The sequence below is a fragment of the Eretmochelys imbricata genome, chromosome 22, assembly GCF_965152235.1.
Source record: "Eretmochelys imbricata isolate rEreImb1 chromosome 22, rEreImb1.hap1, whole genome shotgun sequence".
Taxonomy (NCBI): Eukaryota; Metazoa; Chordata; order Testudines; family Cheloniidae; genus Eretmochelys; species Eretmochelys imbricata.
In genome coordinates this window covers 19,337,681-19,353,664 of record NC_135593.1, presented here as the reverse complement: position 1 = coordinate 19,353,664, position 15,984 = coordinate 19,337,681, and the positions used below count along the sequence as shown (strand labels likewise).

General features: G+C 48.9%; 1 protein-coding gene across 9 annotated transcripts in view; it reads right to left on the bottom strand.

Moving 5' to 3' along the window:
• Window positions 1-129: 129 nt before the first annotated feature.
• CEP164 (centrosomal protein 164) overlaps window positions 130-15,984 on the bottom strand; it is a 70,055-nt gene continuing 54,200 nt past the window's right edge. For 8 of the 9 annotated variants that reach the window (XM_077839957.1, XM_077839958.1, XM_077839964.1 and 5 more), the window contains 8 exons: window positions 15,196-15,263; window positions 14,490-14,697; window positions 13,173-13,280; window positions 11,860-11,974; window positions 10,068-10,433; window positions 5,885-5,951; window positions 4,246-4,368; window positions 130-3,144 (listed from right to left, as the gene is read on the bottom strand). In XM_077839957.1, coding sequence (XP_077696083.1) covers window positions 3,045-3,144; window positions 4,246-4,368; window positions 5,885-5,951; window positions 10,068-10,433; window positions 11,860-11,974; window positions 13,173-13,280; window positions 14,490-14,697; window positions 15,196-15,263 — 1,155 coding nt within the window. In that variant the 3' untranslated portion in view covers window positions 130-3,044. The remainder of the gene's footprint in view (window positions 3,145-4,245; window positions 4,369-5,884; window positions 5,952-10,067; window positions 10,434-11,859; window positions 11,975-13,172; window positions 13,281-14,489; window positions 14,698-15,195; window positions 15,264-15,984) is intronic. The other variant, XR_013348608.1, reaches the window with a different exon arrangement.

Sequence of the window (15,984 nt, the reverse complement as noted above, 5' to 3'; positions counted from 1 at the left end):
AGCAATACAACTTGGAGAGGAGCGAAGGAAAGTGTCTGAAACGGAACAGCAAGGTGGATACCAGGGCTGAGTTCGAGGGAGGGAGACAAAAATCTCAGCTGGAAAAAAACAAAGCTGCAAACACCACCATTGTACAAAATAGATCCGTGCCAATTTAATTTGCATACAAAACAGGATACAGCTGAAAGCTTCACAAGGGGGAGAAGAGACCTGCGACAGAAACAGTCATTTGGTTACTAAAATAGTCTTTTACCCACACAAAGAATATATGCTCTCTAGAATGTACAGGTATGATTCCAAAGGGGGCACGTCTTCTGCTCTGTGTGTGCTTTGGGTGTAATGTCCCAATGACTGCAGAGGGGTTCAGTGCTGGGGAAAGCCAGGACAAGTGGGGCTGTTCAAAAAAAGTTGAGGGCTGCCATGTGGCAGAGAGAGAGAGAGAGAGAGAGAGAGACTAAAAGCAAATTCCAGCAGACAAGGATTTGTGTAATCTGGTACAGCGGGCAGGAAACCTACCTAATGATCCATTCTTTCCTGCCGGTTCCCAGTGGTCACTCAAGGCCACTCAGTCAGTCAGTACTGCTAAGTGTGCCCTAGGTAAGGACATCAGCATGCTGTGTTATATCAGCAGTGCCTCTGGGAGTCACCTGCCCTCAGCTTATCAGCAAGGAAAGGAGGTAAGAGATGTTAGTGCCAGACCCTGTGAGCACAAATCCACTCCCCGGGATCTGTCTGCAGAACCAGTCCAAGCCCTTGTTTAAGGAGAACAAAGTCAGGTAGCTTACATTTTAAAGATCAGGTATTATTTTAAAAGTTATAAAGTATAAAAATGGACATTTTCTCTTGCTTAAAAATTTAAGTAAAACATTTTCTGTTTGCATGTAAACAGTCCCCTGAAGCATTTGCAACCCAAACTATTGCAACCAGGTGCTGGCGCACGAAAATCAGAAAGCAAAATGAACCAGACAATGTCACTTTCTATTTTAGCCTATCCTCACTATCCAGACTGAGAAACGCAAACAGTATGAAAGGGTGGAAAGCTACAACTTCCAGTCCTTTCTGTTTTAGTCATCTCTGGTAGGAACTCTTTGAAGGATGATTTCTCATCCCTTTAATGCAGATTTTTAGTCAAACAAACAATAATGGCCAGAAGAAAATTGTTGTTTAAAAAGCATAAATATCCCAAGCCAGCTTAGAGGAATGATGGCTAATGACACAGCACCACGCAGCAGCTAGAAACGCAGCCTGCCTCTACACCCATCTCTGCATTTCCTCCTCACTGCCCTGACCCAGAACTGAGGACAGGAGAGGAGGATATTTTTTGAAGGCCGTCTTCAGGCAAATGCCAAATGGGTTTTAATGTCCACAAGGCAACGAAATCAAGCTGCAGCCATGCCAAGGGACTGATCCAACGCCGAGGAAAGCGTCTTACAATGGACTTCACCGGCCCCCAGTTGGGAAGCTGACAGATCCTTGGCCGTTTGAATCCTGGGCAGGCGCCCAACAGCCCCTCCCTGCCGTCCAATCCCATGACTCATCGGCTCCGTGTTTCTTCGGGCTGCGCTCTCTCTGGGCTGCCTCCTCAGGCCCAGGCACTACAGCAGGAGCGAGTGCTCAGACACAGAAGTGCCTTTCCCACCCCAGAAAAGCAGCCTCTCGGCGTGCTGCTGGCTTGCTCCACACACTGAAACCAGCTGGAGGGGCCCAGCGAACGGAGGGACTTGAAAGCGAGGTGTGCGGCTTCACGACGGCTGCAGTCAGAAAAGCGACCGTGCAAAGCAGAAACGACCTTATCCAACATGTCAGCCTCCTCTCCAGCCCAGTCAGAGCCGTGTCACTGACCAAACCAGCTCTCCCACACAAGTCCTGCAGAGCAGCAAGCCGCTCCTAGTCTGTCTCGAGTATCGTCACGCTCAGCCCTTATTGGAAACGACCCCAAACCAGCCCAAGTCTGGAGCTGGGCTCCCCAGGGAGCGAGAGCACTCGGCTTGGCTGGGGCTCTGTCTGTTACTGGTGGTTATTCAGGCCACACCCATCGGTAGAGCTCCATTGACAATGGACTCTCTCACGACAGTCTCTGCCCGCCACGTCCTCCAGCCTGGCTCTCAGCAAATCCAGACTGGAGAGAATCCAGACAGACTCCCACCACAGGCTTCTCCAGTCACCCAGACTCGAACCACGCAGCTCGGGGGCAGTAGGGAGGTCTCCTCCATCGCGTCAGCCCTGCAAGCCATCCCCACCTGGCACTGCCTGCTCCTATGGCTTCTGCCCTGTCAAAAAGAAAGTGGGTTTGTTAAAACCCTTCCCAGAGGCTCAGCCTCCACTGTCCCCTGAAGGATCAGCCCCAGTCTCCTAACTCAGACGCGCTGAATACAAAACATTTTCAACTAGAAACAAACTCAACACTGGATATGAAAAAGAATCCTGACTGAACAGAGCTGGTTTTCTTTTCCTGTTATAGTCAGGACGTGGTGCCCAGAAGCTCTGACTATATTGCTTTCGATTGTGCTCTTCCATGTAAAAAAATATAGACAATTGCTTTTCATTCTCCCAAGCTCAAGTTTGTGCCACAGAGTCCGGGTCTGAGGTCACCTGCAACCACTGTTTGTTGTGAATCCATAGTGCATTCTCTTCCTCTAGCAACAGTTTTCTGTTGGAATTCACCTCCTCCCCCGCAACAAGTTATTCCAAGTCCTCAGTGAGCCACATTTCCATCAGGTGATGGCTGGAATACTAATGAGGGAACTGTTGATTTATTGAAGCCCTGACATTTCACCACTGGATTAAGCGGTCTATAAAGTATATTTGGACACATTACAGGATTAGAAGAATTCACTTGGGAAGTCCACTTCCTCCCGCCTCCTGGAAAGATACTTTATTTCAAGGGCAGAGCAAAGAGACAGACGAGGGACTTCTGGGTACCACCGCAACGCAATGTATTGTAAGATGGAACAGAGTGCAGCTGTGTTGCTCTCTTGCCAGGCTGTCTCCTGGGGCATAGGGCGGGAAGGCTATGCCCCTCTCTGCTGGGGCTCCGTCACCTTTTAGTAGTGATACACTTTAATTTGGTTGTTTTCATCCAGTCCAAGCTGCACCAGGCCAGGGCTGCTGGCAGAAGGCTTCTGTGTGCTTGGAAAGAGAGGACTGGAAGCTCAGTGAAGGAAACGCATTGCTTACATGTGAATTCAGCCTGCGTGAATGTAGACATGGGAGGCGGACAAGTCACAGGAGCAGGAATCAAGCCTCATGCTCACATGTTGTATTCGGACCCCTGCACACAGGTCAAATAGACTTACAGCAGGGTTATGGAACTCAACACAGCCCTGTGCTAAAGACAGATCGCTCTGTCACAGGGACCTGGGGATTTGTTGCCCATATCAACGTGCACTGCAGAGAGAGTTACAGTTGCAGCATAATACGGTCAGAGAGCACGAGGGACCTGTTACCCCATTTAACAGCGAGGGGAGATCTCTTTCTAGTGGCTCTTCTCCCTTTGAGTCAACTGCCCAGTGCAGGAACCATTGCTTCCCATTCCTGAGCTTCTCATCAGAAATTGCCCACAGCACAAACGTCAGTGCTGCTAAAGGTCTCACAGGGACCAGGTGCGGGAGGCAGTCTCTTTTATTGGACCAACTTCTGTTGGGGAGAGATTGAGAGAGAAACTTTTGAGCTACACTGAACTCTTCTTCAGGGCTGGGATACGTATTTAGTGTCCCCCAGCTAAATAGGAGGTGGAACAGATTGTTTAGCGTAAGTAGGAAACACATATTTCTCTCCCCAACAGAAGTTGGTCCAATAAAAGATCTTACCTCACCACCGTGTCTCTCTAATATCCTGGGACCGACACAGCTACAAATACACTGCCTACAGGGACAAGACTAATCCCAAGAAACTAAATCCTTCATTTCCCAGCTGCCTCCTCTGCTATTGCGCCCGTGACCACCCGGAGCAGTGCAGTATCTTGACTAGAAGTGGCACCGCTTGGGCCCATCACTGCAGAATAGCGAGGCACAAAGAGAAGGGATTGTCTAAGGTCAAAGTGAGTCAAGACACAGCTGGGAACAGAATTCAGAAGTCCAGAGCCTTAGTCCACCTTCTGCTCTAGATACACTGTCCCTTGCAGGGACCAAATTCACAGCTGCTGCTCAATGCTTTGCTGCTCCATAGTCACTCACCACCTGCTTTCTGCTTCTACCTACAGCAGCGCCAGGAGTGCAAATAAGACAAGACCAAAGCAAAGGATACACTTTTGAATCCTTCTTGAAATTTTCCAGCCATTTCTTGTTGGCATCAATCATTCCTTGGACACTAGTCCTGTCTGTCTCAGGGCCTCGGAGCTGGGAACGCTGGAACAGGCGGATTTGCTCACTGTCGTGACAGAGAGAGAAAGAAAGATATGGCAAGAAATGAGCCAACGGATTAGATTGAAACTGATGGGCTGCCATGGAAATAGCCACAGCTTGATGCAACAGAAAGCAACCGCTTCTTGGCTCAGTGTCCTGCCCTCCTCTCCCCTACCAGACTGGGAAGAAGTTTCAGCAGCCATGTTACTCAGCCTCTGCCATTCTCCTGGTCTCTCTAGCACCACAAAGCCTCAGTTGTTGGCAAGGACCCAGGCACCCCAGCTAACTCCATAGGAGTCTCCATTTACCCCATTATCCTCTGCCGACAGGCAGCACCATTACACTCTTCTTCAGGAAGAAAGGGGGTAGGCAGCTCCCCACTCGTCCCTGCCCCTTGAGAAAAATGCAGTGTTGTTGGGTAGCAAAAGCCCAGCAGAGAGAGAGAGAGACTGACTCTAGGCTGATTTTCCACCTTCTTGAACGGGATTAAGATACAAGGGAGTTGAAGAGAAAGCTTGGGAAATTAAGGTGTTCCCCTCACTCCAGGTGCTGCTTAGCCAGGCACGAGTTCTATGGGCCTGGGAAAAGATTTTTAAAAGGACTGCCTTCAAGGTTCGGAAGAGCAGCTGTTCAGCAAAGGTGAAACACGAACTCTGAGCCTGGTGTAACCCAGACAGCAGAGAGCTGTGCTGCTGGGGTGGTCCTTTGCCAGTCTGGAACTACAAAATACCAAGACTTTTGCAATGGACTAGACTTGGGGGTTGTACCCACGAATCTCACAGAGCAATGAGTTAGAATGAAACGCAGTGATCCCACAAGCGTCCACTTGCAAAATGGTGACTTAAAATCGAGCAGAGCCAAGCAGCTGCAGCCCTATTGGACTAGTCGCAGAAAGGCATTCTGGGAAAAGTTCCTGGGCAAGGGAGAGTCTGCCTACTTGGGGGATCATTACAAGAGGCCAGGGAGCCACCAGAGAAGCTGCTCCTTGGACAGGGCGTGCTTTGTGGTCATGCCTATCACCACGGCATCACAGCGGGCACTGCACCCCCAGCAATAACTCAGCTGCAGCGCTGGAGATAAGAGCCTCTTTTATTAACAGAGGGACGTGTTGCCTGGGAAAACAGGTTCATCCCCTGCTCTTTACGAAAGGTACCAAAGGATCTTTGATTTCCACCTCACCACCAGGATCTCAACAACTCAGCCAAAAAGACACGGTTGCCCTGAGTGCGGCAGCCCCTCCTGCCCAGGCCTGCACTGCAGCATTGATCCTAAGTGTGAAATCACACTTGTTGTGGGACTGGAACCCATAACATTCTGGTCTTGAAACAAGAGTGCTATTGGCTGAGCCTTACTGGGAGCACTTTTGTAAAACCTGCAACTGAGCATTTAAATGGGGACCTGGCTAATAACTTAAGCTCCGAATCTAACCTATTTGATGAAACAAGTAGATCAGGAGAAAATCATATCTGACCTACAAACCACACCAAACAAAAAACAGCAGCTCTTTGAAACAGCCACACTCAAAAGACCAGGCGTCTTACCCTGCAGGTAAATAACCTAAATTGCTGTCCAGAGGGGCAGGACTTCCACTGAGCGATGGGAACCCACCTGGAAGAGACAGAAACATTCAGTACAGATATAGAAACATACATTACAGGAAAGGTTTCCATCTTCCTGGTCATTGTTTGCATTACAAGCACATTATCCCTGCATGGTGCAGTCACATGCTGAGGCCCTTTGGGCTGTGCTCGTGCGAAAAGCTTGCAGCAGGATCTTCTGGTGCTTCCCCCTCTGTTTCCAGTGGGAGGCAGGGAACAAGAAACATGCAAATTCCCCCTCCATTTCCTGTTATTTATTCTAACCTTACATCCTCCTCATCTCTAACGTCTATTGGGATCCCCCCTCAAAAATGGGACATCCCTTATTTCCACTAAGGGGAAAAATTGAATAGGAACTGCATGATTCTTGATAAGCCTTGAGGCATGAATTTTAATAGTCTATGCTCCTGGTGGTCGCCCTCTTCTGAAAGTGCTTTATTTTCGTGTTGCAAGGACTGACGCTTTCATTGCTAACACAGTCCAAAGCCAAAATGTTCCAACATGTTGCCCAAAGTTAGACACCTCAATCCATGTTCAGGCATGTGGCATAATGGCCTAATTTTCCAAAGAAACCGAGCACTGCGGTTCCCATTAATTTTAACACTATCAGGGTAGTATCCACAGTCAAGAGATAACAAATGCAGGAGACACAGTTGTGGTAAACCTGAGTTATTTCAATGGCTCAAGCAACAGATGCAAAATCTGGGAAATCAGAATTTTTGGGAGAGAATAATCAGAATTTCAGAAAAACACAAGTACAGTTTCAGAGGACAGTTCTGAATTGTGGGTAATGGGAGTTTACCTACAGCATGAGGAGAACAAATTAAAGGCAGAATGACTAAATTCTGCTCTCAGAGTCGCATGGCTTGCCAGGTGACTTCAAAGACCAAGGGCAGTACTCACAACAGACTCTTCTAGGGAAGAGCATCCTCACTGACAAAAAGGAGATTGGCATGCAACACAGGAGCCACTCCAGAGAGGATACAAGTCAGAATGGAGGATGGTATACACCACAGATGGTATCACACAAACTAAGATGCAATCCCTCCATTCGCACAGATTGTGCCAGAGATACCCTGTCTGTGTTGTGCTTAAAGTTTCACCTCTAATAAAAATAAGCACCACTCTCCCAAAAGAGCCCGAGGGTTTCCTTGCCCCCAAAAGGCAGAGAAGAGGGTCTCACCCACCTGGAATCTTCCAAGTTCTCCAACACCATTTAAATGACACATGAGCAGGGGGCCTGCCACTGCCACAACCACCAAACTCAGGGCCAGGCTAGGGAGGCAATTCCCACCCACGAAGTGAAGCAACATGGCACAAAAAACATCAGTCAATAGGCCCCATAAAAATGCTTGTCTTAAGGCCCCTTAAGGCACTTAACTATATGATTAAAATTAAACATGGGTAAGTCCTAATGAAGTCAGTGAGACTTAGGCACGTGCTTAAGTGCTCTGTTGAATCTGGGCACGCCGGTCGAGGCCAGGGTATTATTGTTTCCTTAGTACATGCACGCGTTTCATAGACGCTGATGCCAGCAGCTGGCCCACATCAAAGCAGACCGCATCCAAAGAGGGCATATAAAATAGAACGACTAGCAAGAACTTTCAGAGTGAAAACAAACATTACATTAATCTTGGGGCTGCCATGGTTTTGCTGGCTAAGGATTAGCAGGACTAGGGGCCGGGGATTTTGTCTTTGGTTAAAAGGTTTAAACGGGATACAAATAGAAAAGAAAAATTTGCTCTCCTAAGGAAATTATAAATTGTGAGCCACGTGTACCATCTGTCTCAACACCCCTCCCCATCAGTGTGTTTTCAGCCAGGCAGCGTAATCTAACAGAAAGTTCCTCCTCTTCTTTTGCTGGCTCCTTTAATGACTGCTATTCTTGTGCAAATGTCAGAAGCTGAAGTGCTCTGGAAACAGTATAATGAGATCAGCTTTGCACTTCACTTCCCAGAATGAGCTGTTGTTATCTCCTCTTCTTTTCAAATCTGCCACGTGCCCAAGTCCAAGGAGCTACACACACCAGCTCCTTGGACTGTCTGCCACTGAAGCTCGTTGTCTATTAGGGACACAAAGTCACATTCATCTGTGATTTTCACTCTCACCTGTTGAGGTGAACGGCTGCCCACAGCACAGACTAGTCAGTCACTAGCCCTGAGCTCAGACTTGCGCAGAAGCTCCACTGGTTCTCTTTAAAGAGCTTCCATCACATTGCAGGCAATTCATCAAGCTGGCACCTCAGGAGGAGTCATTCCCCTTCAGGGTGGATGCAGAGCCAAGAGTGGGGAAGGAAGCAAAGAGTGCAGCTCTCTATTATATCCTTGCCTTCTTAACCCTCCATGAGGCCAGTCTGGGTCTATCACACTTGCTTGGTTGCAGGTTTGGTTCTGGCCCTCCCCGAGTCAGGCTGCAGACCCCATATTATGCCCATTGTGTTAGCCCAGCCTGCTATAGGGAATGGAATTCTAGCTTCCCTTCCCTTCAGCAGCGATTCCCTGTGGGTATTTTCATATCCAGCACCCCTGGGCCATGTAAACTGCAGAGAGAAATTATCTTCATCTCAGAATAGCCCACACTGGGCCATCTGTCCCAAAGTGCTTCACAAACTACACTGAAATCTCTTCTGAGCAGTGAGGTCCAGCTACATCTGGAAGGGAGAGACAGAAGCCAGCATGCTGAACAACAGGGAGTCATCATGGGCAACTACCCCTCCAAAACTGCCACCAGCAGAGTCTCATAGGATCCACACCCCTCAACAGAGAGCCTCAGAAGCTGGCAAGATTCCCCCAGGCCAAAGCACTAGCCAAGTGCAGACAGCACACAGCTCTACATCTCCTTCATGTAGAATGTCAACAGTTCTATCAACAGCAAGCTGAATTCAGCACCTGGCTACAGCTGAACCCAGACAAGACTGAGGTGATGCTGGTAGAACAGTGAGAGCTTTAAAGAACTTGACTCGTCTGTAACATCTCTTACTGCCATTGGCACTTACCTGCAAATTGCTAGGTCAGTCAGCAGCAGCCCCACCCCCAGGGTCCTTCTGGATCCTTCGCTGCTACTGGTTGCTCTAAATAGGCCCCTTCCACCTGCAACTGGCCAGCAAATTTCACTCTGTCCTGTCAGAGGCAGACTTGGCCATGCTGACCCATGTGCTCATGTTCACCAGGCTTGGCCTTTGCAGCTTGTATCTAGGAGTGAAGCCGCATGCCCTGACAATTGGTACAAGGCTAGCAGCCCATCTGCTCAGCGTCACAGACCACTGTGAACATGTTGCCCTGGTGCCCAGCTGAACAGAGTCCAGTTCAAGGCCTCTGTCCTGACATTCTAAGTACTCCGTGGGATTGTCTCTGGCTACCTGGGGCACAACTCTCCCTCTACAACCTCAGCCTCCCCCTAAGGTACATTCCTGCAGAGCAAAGGAACCGTCAGCCCCAGGGGAAGGCTTGGGATGCAGGACACAGACTATCACGGCAGCTGGACCAAGGTTATAAAACTTGCTCCCAGCAGAGAAAAGAGACCAGGGACTTCACGGTACTCAGAACTGAAACGACACTCACATCTTTGACTTGCCTTTCCCACGAGGTGCCACGCACACACACACAAAATCCATCAGAATGACTCAGGCCATTTCTCCTACAGGCTGGGAAGAGAGAACCTTGTTTCTTACGTTAAATACCTGGAGGAAGCGGAGATGCTATGGAAATGCAGGAAATCACTAGACAGAGCAGAAAAGAAGAACTGTGGCCAAGGACACCAAGATTCCTGCTGACATTATGGGATGGGCCATGGCATCACTAGCATCCGTGCAATACAGATGGGATCTTGTTTTATTTTTAAATAAGCTCATTCATAACATGCCCACGTAGGACTTTTCATGGAGCTCGGTTCATCTGCCTTGGAAGGATGAAGGGTGAGTCGAGTAGATTGTGCAGTGCCAGGGAGTGAGCGGAGACAACTCACTCAGCTTGGTCAAACGGGGTGTGTTCCCTTACTGAGCAGTCCCATAGGACAACACGTAAGAGGTACTTTGCTGCACTCTGGCATAGAAGTGACAGCACAAAATCAACGGCCATAGACATGATAAGCAAACCCGGAAGGAGGCGGAACTGCAGCAGACCATTACCTGGGAAATACTTGCGCCATTTCTCTGCCAGCATGTTGTCTACTGACTGACCAGCCGTAGAAGAGAGGCTGGAGTTCAAACCGGTACTCCATGCCTGCTGGTTAACCAAAGGAATCCCAGCAGGAGGCACGATGGGGCCAGCAGCCTGGACTCTTGCCAAGGAGGTGTACGCAGAAAGAGGAACTCCATCACTGGGCAGAGCAGGCATCGGCACCAGCACAGAAGTGAAGAGGGGAGGCTGCTGATGGTTCAGAGAGCCCAAGGTGCCAAGGACCCCATTCAGCTCAGCGGTGATGTGCTGCAGAGTGTTGGTCAAGTGCTGGATCTTGTCGAGCTGGGGGAACTGGACATCTGGTTTCAAATCAACTAGTCAAAGAAAAAGAAAACCCAGATCAACAGAGGGACAAGATTTAAAGGAGACCTTGAGTCTATCCTCAGAGGCAGCACCATTCTCCTGCATCTCCCCACCAAGAGCACCTTATCCTCCCATGCACTCTGTCTCCAAGCTTCACAGAGGCTGAACTTTATACATTCAGCTAAGCGAGTGAGGGAGGTCTGGCTGCAGAGACAAGGGGGCAGTTCAGTTCCATGTCGAGGAGCAGAGAACTTTGGCAAGAAGGCTGGTCAGGTGTGGTGTGGAGGAGAGGAAGTTGGGGAAATGAGATGAAAAGGGACAGGATCCTGGAGATTCCAAGGGTTAAACTCTGATGGAGAAAGGAGGATCCCACTGGGATGACACCAACCACTGGGATGGCAGAGCTGAAATATGGCTTGCAGCACAAGCATAAGTGCGCTTCTGTCCTTCCTGCCCACTACAAATGTATGAGCGGGGCCAGAGCAGCGAGTGCACTTCCACTGGGCGCCGCGACAGCCGCCCATCTGTAGAGCGTGGACTTCCCCTGCAAATGGCTAGCTCTTTGCAGAGCAGCACAAAGCCTGCTCACTACACTGAGATGTACAAGAACTCTGAAATACTGGAACAGCAGGAGCCTGATATGTTTCAATAATCAAACTGTACACAAACTGAGCAGGGAGACAGAGTGGACGGATTGCACTCCACAGGTGCACATCACAAAGAAACCTGGTGCTGTGGGAAGGTTAGAGGCAGGACTGTGGGGATTTTATCAATATGAAAACCTTCATTCTAGGGAGGGAGAAGGTTCTAAAACTTTTTGGATTCAGATAGTTCAATTTTTTTTTTTTTTTAAATGAGGGTGAATTCGTAGCCATCAGCCTGGCCAGCACCTCTGGAAAAAGCACAGTCTTCCTGCATGGTTACCCATTTACTGAGCGCTCCGCTATTCACACACACTGCTCTAATCACAGGACAGTAAAGAACTATTCCTTGTGCCTTGCTCCTGTTCGGATTGCAACAGCCTCTCTCGCCAAGGAGACAGGGAGAGGAAAGAAACCCAGTCCACCAAACTGGACTGGCGGACACCAAGAAATAGGGCAATAGACCTGGCTCTAGCATTGCTGGGGAAGGCTGAAGGTTTCTGGCACCACAGTGAAAACCATGTTTTTTAAGCCACATTCATAATCCACATACACACAGTGCTAAGGGAAGGAAATAATTCTTGGTACAAAATATTGTGCCTCGAGTGCTGGCATAAACAGCACACCTGTCCTACATGCTTTAGAGTTTAACGGGCACAAGCGAAAACAAGACAAGGCAGGGACTAGGAATACACAGTGGGAGGGATGGGTGATGCAGAATGTCAAATATTGGGTACAAAGCACAAAGCTCTGAAATGCGGCCCGTGGCATTCTACAAGAGACACTGAACCCTTACATTTGTGCTGAGATACATCTGTGCTGCTCAGGCTGTTTGTGTCTTCTGAATCACTAAGGTCAAAGGTTACCACCTTTTTACATGCAGCACCCTTCAGCGTATCTTCATCAGAAAGCTGCCAAGAGAAGGAAATATTTACAGTAGAGGAAAATAAAATATGATCTGCTACACACTTCTGTCCCTTGGGAAACCAAACCAGGTCTAAAGCTTCTGTGACTCCAAGCTAGATATCCCATAACGGCTCTCACAGGCTGCGCTTGGAGTGTTATGAAACATGTGAAGATAGCAGTACAAACGTGGTTCCCTGCTCCTGGGTCAGCAGAGGCTGGGAGTGTTGCAAAGGGAGACGGCTCAGTCTGTGGAGGGGGTGGGTTGTGTTGGGGACTGAACATTACAATTTCGGCAGTGACTCCCTGGAGTCAGAAATCATAAGGCCCAGCACGAGGTGAGTAGGCAGGGAGGTCTCTCCATTAAGAGCTTGACTTTCAAAGATGTTGTGCTCTTCATATCTCCCACTGATCCTGGCCCTATGGAACTCACCCAAGTCACTGACAGAGCCGGGAACATTGTCCAGGAGCACTGGCTCCCAGATACCTCCCTTAGCATCTAGGATGGCCTACTGGCTAACAGGACTCACTAGCCAACGTGTCCTCGGCTTCTGAAGACACCAATAACCAAGTATTTTTCCTGCTTACTTACCACAGAAACCGCATGGTCACAGAATTAAATGGTGAGCAGGTACCATGCAAGCCAAGGGAATGTACAGTATCTGTAATCTCACCCATGTAGACAGTTAATATAACCTCTGTTTAACCAGCACAAAAATGGGATTTTTCTATGTTTTAGTGCATCAGAGCCAGAACTGACTCACTTCTAGCCTCATGGGCTAATTCTGAAGGAAGAATCATTCATTCTGCTCTAACAACTGTGCTTTTTCCACTTAGCTTCTTAACTAAAAACAGAAGCCTGCCTGGCAAGCTGCTCACATCAGAGAAGCCCTCCATCCCCCAGCCCCTCTTGGCTACACAGCTAGTGAATCATGTGGAATCTTTCCAGTTTGGTTTGTAGTTCCTTGCAGACCTGTGACCAGCCTCCTCTCCCCACTGTGCTCACACACAGGCAAACAGATGCCAGCCAGCTCGCAAAGCAATCCAGCTCCAGCCACCAACCCTCAGCCTTCAACTAAACGTCCCTCACTGGAACCGAAATCCCTATGAAGTCCCCTCATCAGGGAGCGAATCTGGCTTTCTCTGGACGCTGCTCTGTGGATGTGTGGCTGGTTAATGCCAAGTGATTGAGATGCTGGCAGTTACCTCTTCCAGCAGCGAAGACTCCAGTTGGCTCAGCTTCTCTTCCTTCTTCTTCAGCAGCACCTGTCCTTTCCGCATGGCCAACTTCATCTTGTCCAGCTGCTCTGATTCCTGCCGCGGAGCAACCACCCAGCCAGGGAGGAGAATTTAATCAGAGTGATAGGAAATAATCGTTTTTTCTGATTTGGATTTTTTCATCATTTAAATAATTTTAACCCAACGCAGAAGATGGTGATCCTGGAGTCACAACACAGCCCAAACCCCTAACAGCACAGGAGGGAAGGGTGCGGGAAACTCTTATGCTTCTCGACAAAAGAAAGTTACAGCTCCCAACCTGCCCTTTCCACAAAGCCAACTGCTTTGGTTCTACATTTTCAGCCAGCCACTTGTTCTCACTGGAAATCCCATAGCAGCGTGTGGATAACAATTGAGGTGCTAACCCCCCGGTATCCCGACCAAATTACAATCTGAGTAATTACATCCTGCAGACCCTAACTTTCAGTCACACCGGAGAGAGGATTCTTCTTCACTTCCTGTTCCAAATGTTATGGAGGGATGCTGAGCACTACGAAGCAGCCTGCAAGCATCACACCAGAGGCCATGGCGTGATCCCAGTCTAGAGTCTGTGTATGAGCTCATTTAGCAAATGCTTTAGGATCCATCCGCAAAGAAGTGTAAAAGAATTGCAAAACCACAGCTACAGAACTGCGGACACTAGAATTACCATGAGTTGCTCATCCCTTCCTTTGCAATTTGCAGAAGATTCTGTGATGTGGCAACACTCTGGAGGATCTGTCATTTTACAGAATGTCCAAATTCACGTATTTCATCCATTTAGGATGAAATGGAGTTAGGTTTTTATCAAGCTAGCTTCTCAGGTGATAAAAGTACCACATTGCATATTCTAGCAGAGGCTCAAAGGGCTTTACAAACGTTAATGAATTAATCTCTACGGCCTGAGAGGCGGGGAGAATTTTAATCCCTGTCACACAGGTGAGGAAGATGATGTGCATAGCTGAACGGTAACTCTGGGTGCCCATCTTGAGACACACAGGGGCTGATTTCCAGGAGGACGAGCACCTCCAGCGTCAAATGCAGTTGTGGGTACTCGACATCTCTGAGAAGAGTCAGGTCCTGCCTGTCTGAAGTTGGGCTCCCAAACTCAGGGGCCACTCTCAAAAACCTGAGGCTTAGTGGCTTGGCCAACGGCACACAGGAAGTTCATAGCAGAGACAAGAACACGCTTTGTCGCTGGGCCCCCACTCCTGGGCCAGAACCACAATGCCACCCGAGTCTCAGAACACAGGGCTGCCAGCTCACCTCCTCCAAGTTCCGGCGCACGTCCTCCAAGAGCTGAGAGCTCCCCGGACCCTGCACCGCGTCCCGTGCCTGCTGCATGTTGTGACGCCACTGTTGCGTTGCAGCTTTCAGTGCAGCGTGCCTTGTCCTCATGGAGCGAGTCTGACGCACCAGGAACTCCTTGGCGTTCCTTATGGAGACTCCTTCTGCAGAAATGTAGTGTCTGACACTGCAGGAAGGAATCGAGGGAGAGAGCTTTCAAAGGCCATTATCCTGGAAACATGTCAGTGCTGCTCTCGGACATCAGGAATTTCCCAGTGATTTTGGAGGCTGGTTTTCTACCCAACTTGAATAAACCGGGTAAGCATGATAAAAACCCTCAGAGTTAACAGGGTTACCTCTCCTGCACAACATAGGCCTCGGAGATGCAGTCAAGAAGCATGCCAGGCCCTTTCTGTAGCTGCAACAGCCTTGCGCACCAGCCATGACCTACAATTCATTGACTCATCCGCTGACGGCTGCACTATTCCAGGTGCTATAAGCCATCAAGTCATCCTGCTCTGTGGCAGGGGGCAGCACGGCACTCAGCCTTGTTCTCCTGGGTTGTGCATTCCATACTGCACCTCTGACAATACCTTCTCCTTACACAGCATCTCGTCGACGTGTTACATTTACACACAACCGCACGGACAGCACTTTTCAAAATGGCCTGTGTGCTGATGCTTACTTATCAAGCTGGAAGTCACCATCCTCATTGCTGTGCGAGGTTAAGGAAGCAGGCTCTCTGGAGGAGTGCTAGAGGGTTTAAACATTTCAAAATCAATTAATATGCGAATGAAGGAAGAACCTCATAAGCCCAGGAGAACGAGAGTATAGAGCATGAATGACAGCAGCATGCAAACTGCCCTAGGAATAGCCCAGTGCAGAGGAGTGTTTCTCTATGGGAACACTTTAAAAATCAAAGATATCCTTCCCTGCCCAAGAGCTGCTTTCTTCCCCAAGTTCCCCAGCCCACTTTTGAACAAGAGCACCCCAAACCTCCTCAGCCAATGCACAACAAAGGTAACAAAACCAGAGCAACACATTCCTTTTCTATTTTGAAGGACAAAACCCCTGCAAATAATGTCAGCAAAGAGGAGTAAATCAGGAGTTCAGATCTGTTCCTTTGGGGGCTAGGGGAGGGAATGGAACCATAAGGCTCTGGAAAGGGGCATTTCAATGCAACACTTTACTGCTTTGAAGTGACACAAGTGATACACTAAAGCCCTTGTCCACATCAAAATGAGAAACAAGAAATCTAGTCCCAGGTATCTCACTGCCCTGCTGAAAAGACTCAGGGAATCCTCTGCCTGTTGAAACACACGCAGCTATGGAAATCAGAAAAGCAGCTATCATTACTGCGTGCTCAATATGAGCATCTTAGAGCCGACACCGATAGCACCCAAGACCTCAGGGGAGCCTAGGACCAGCAGTAATCACCTTGGAAATGCCAAGGATCTAGTGGAACAGGTGACCT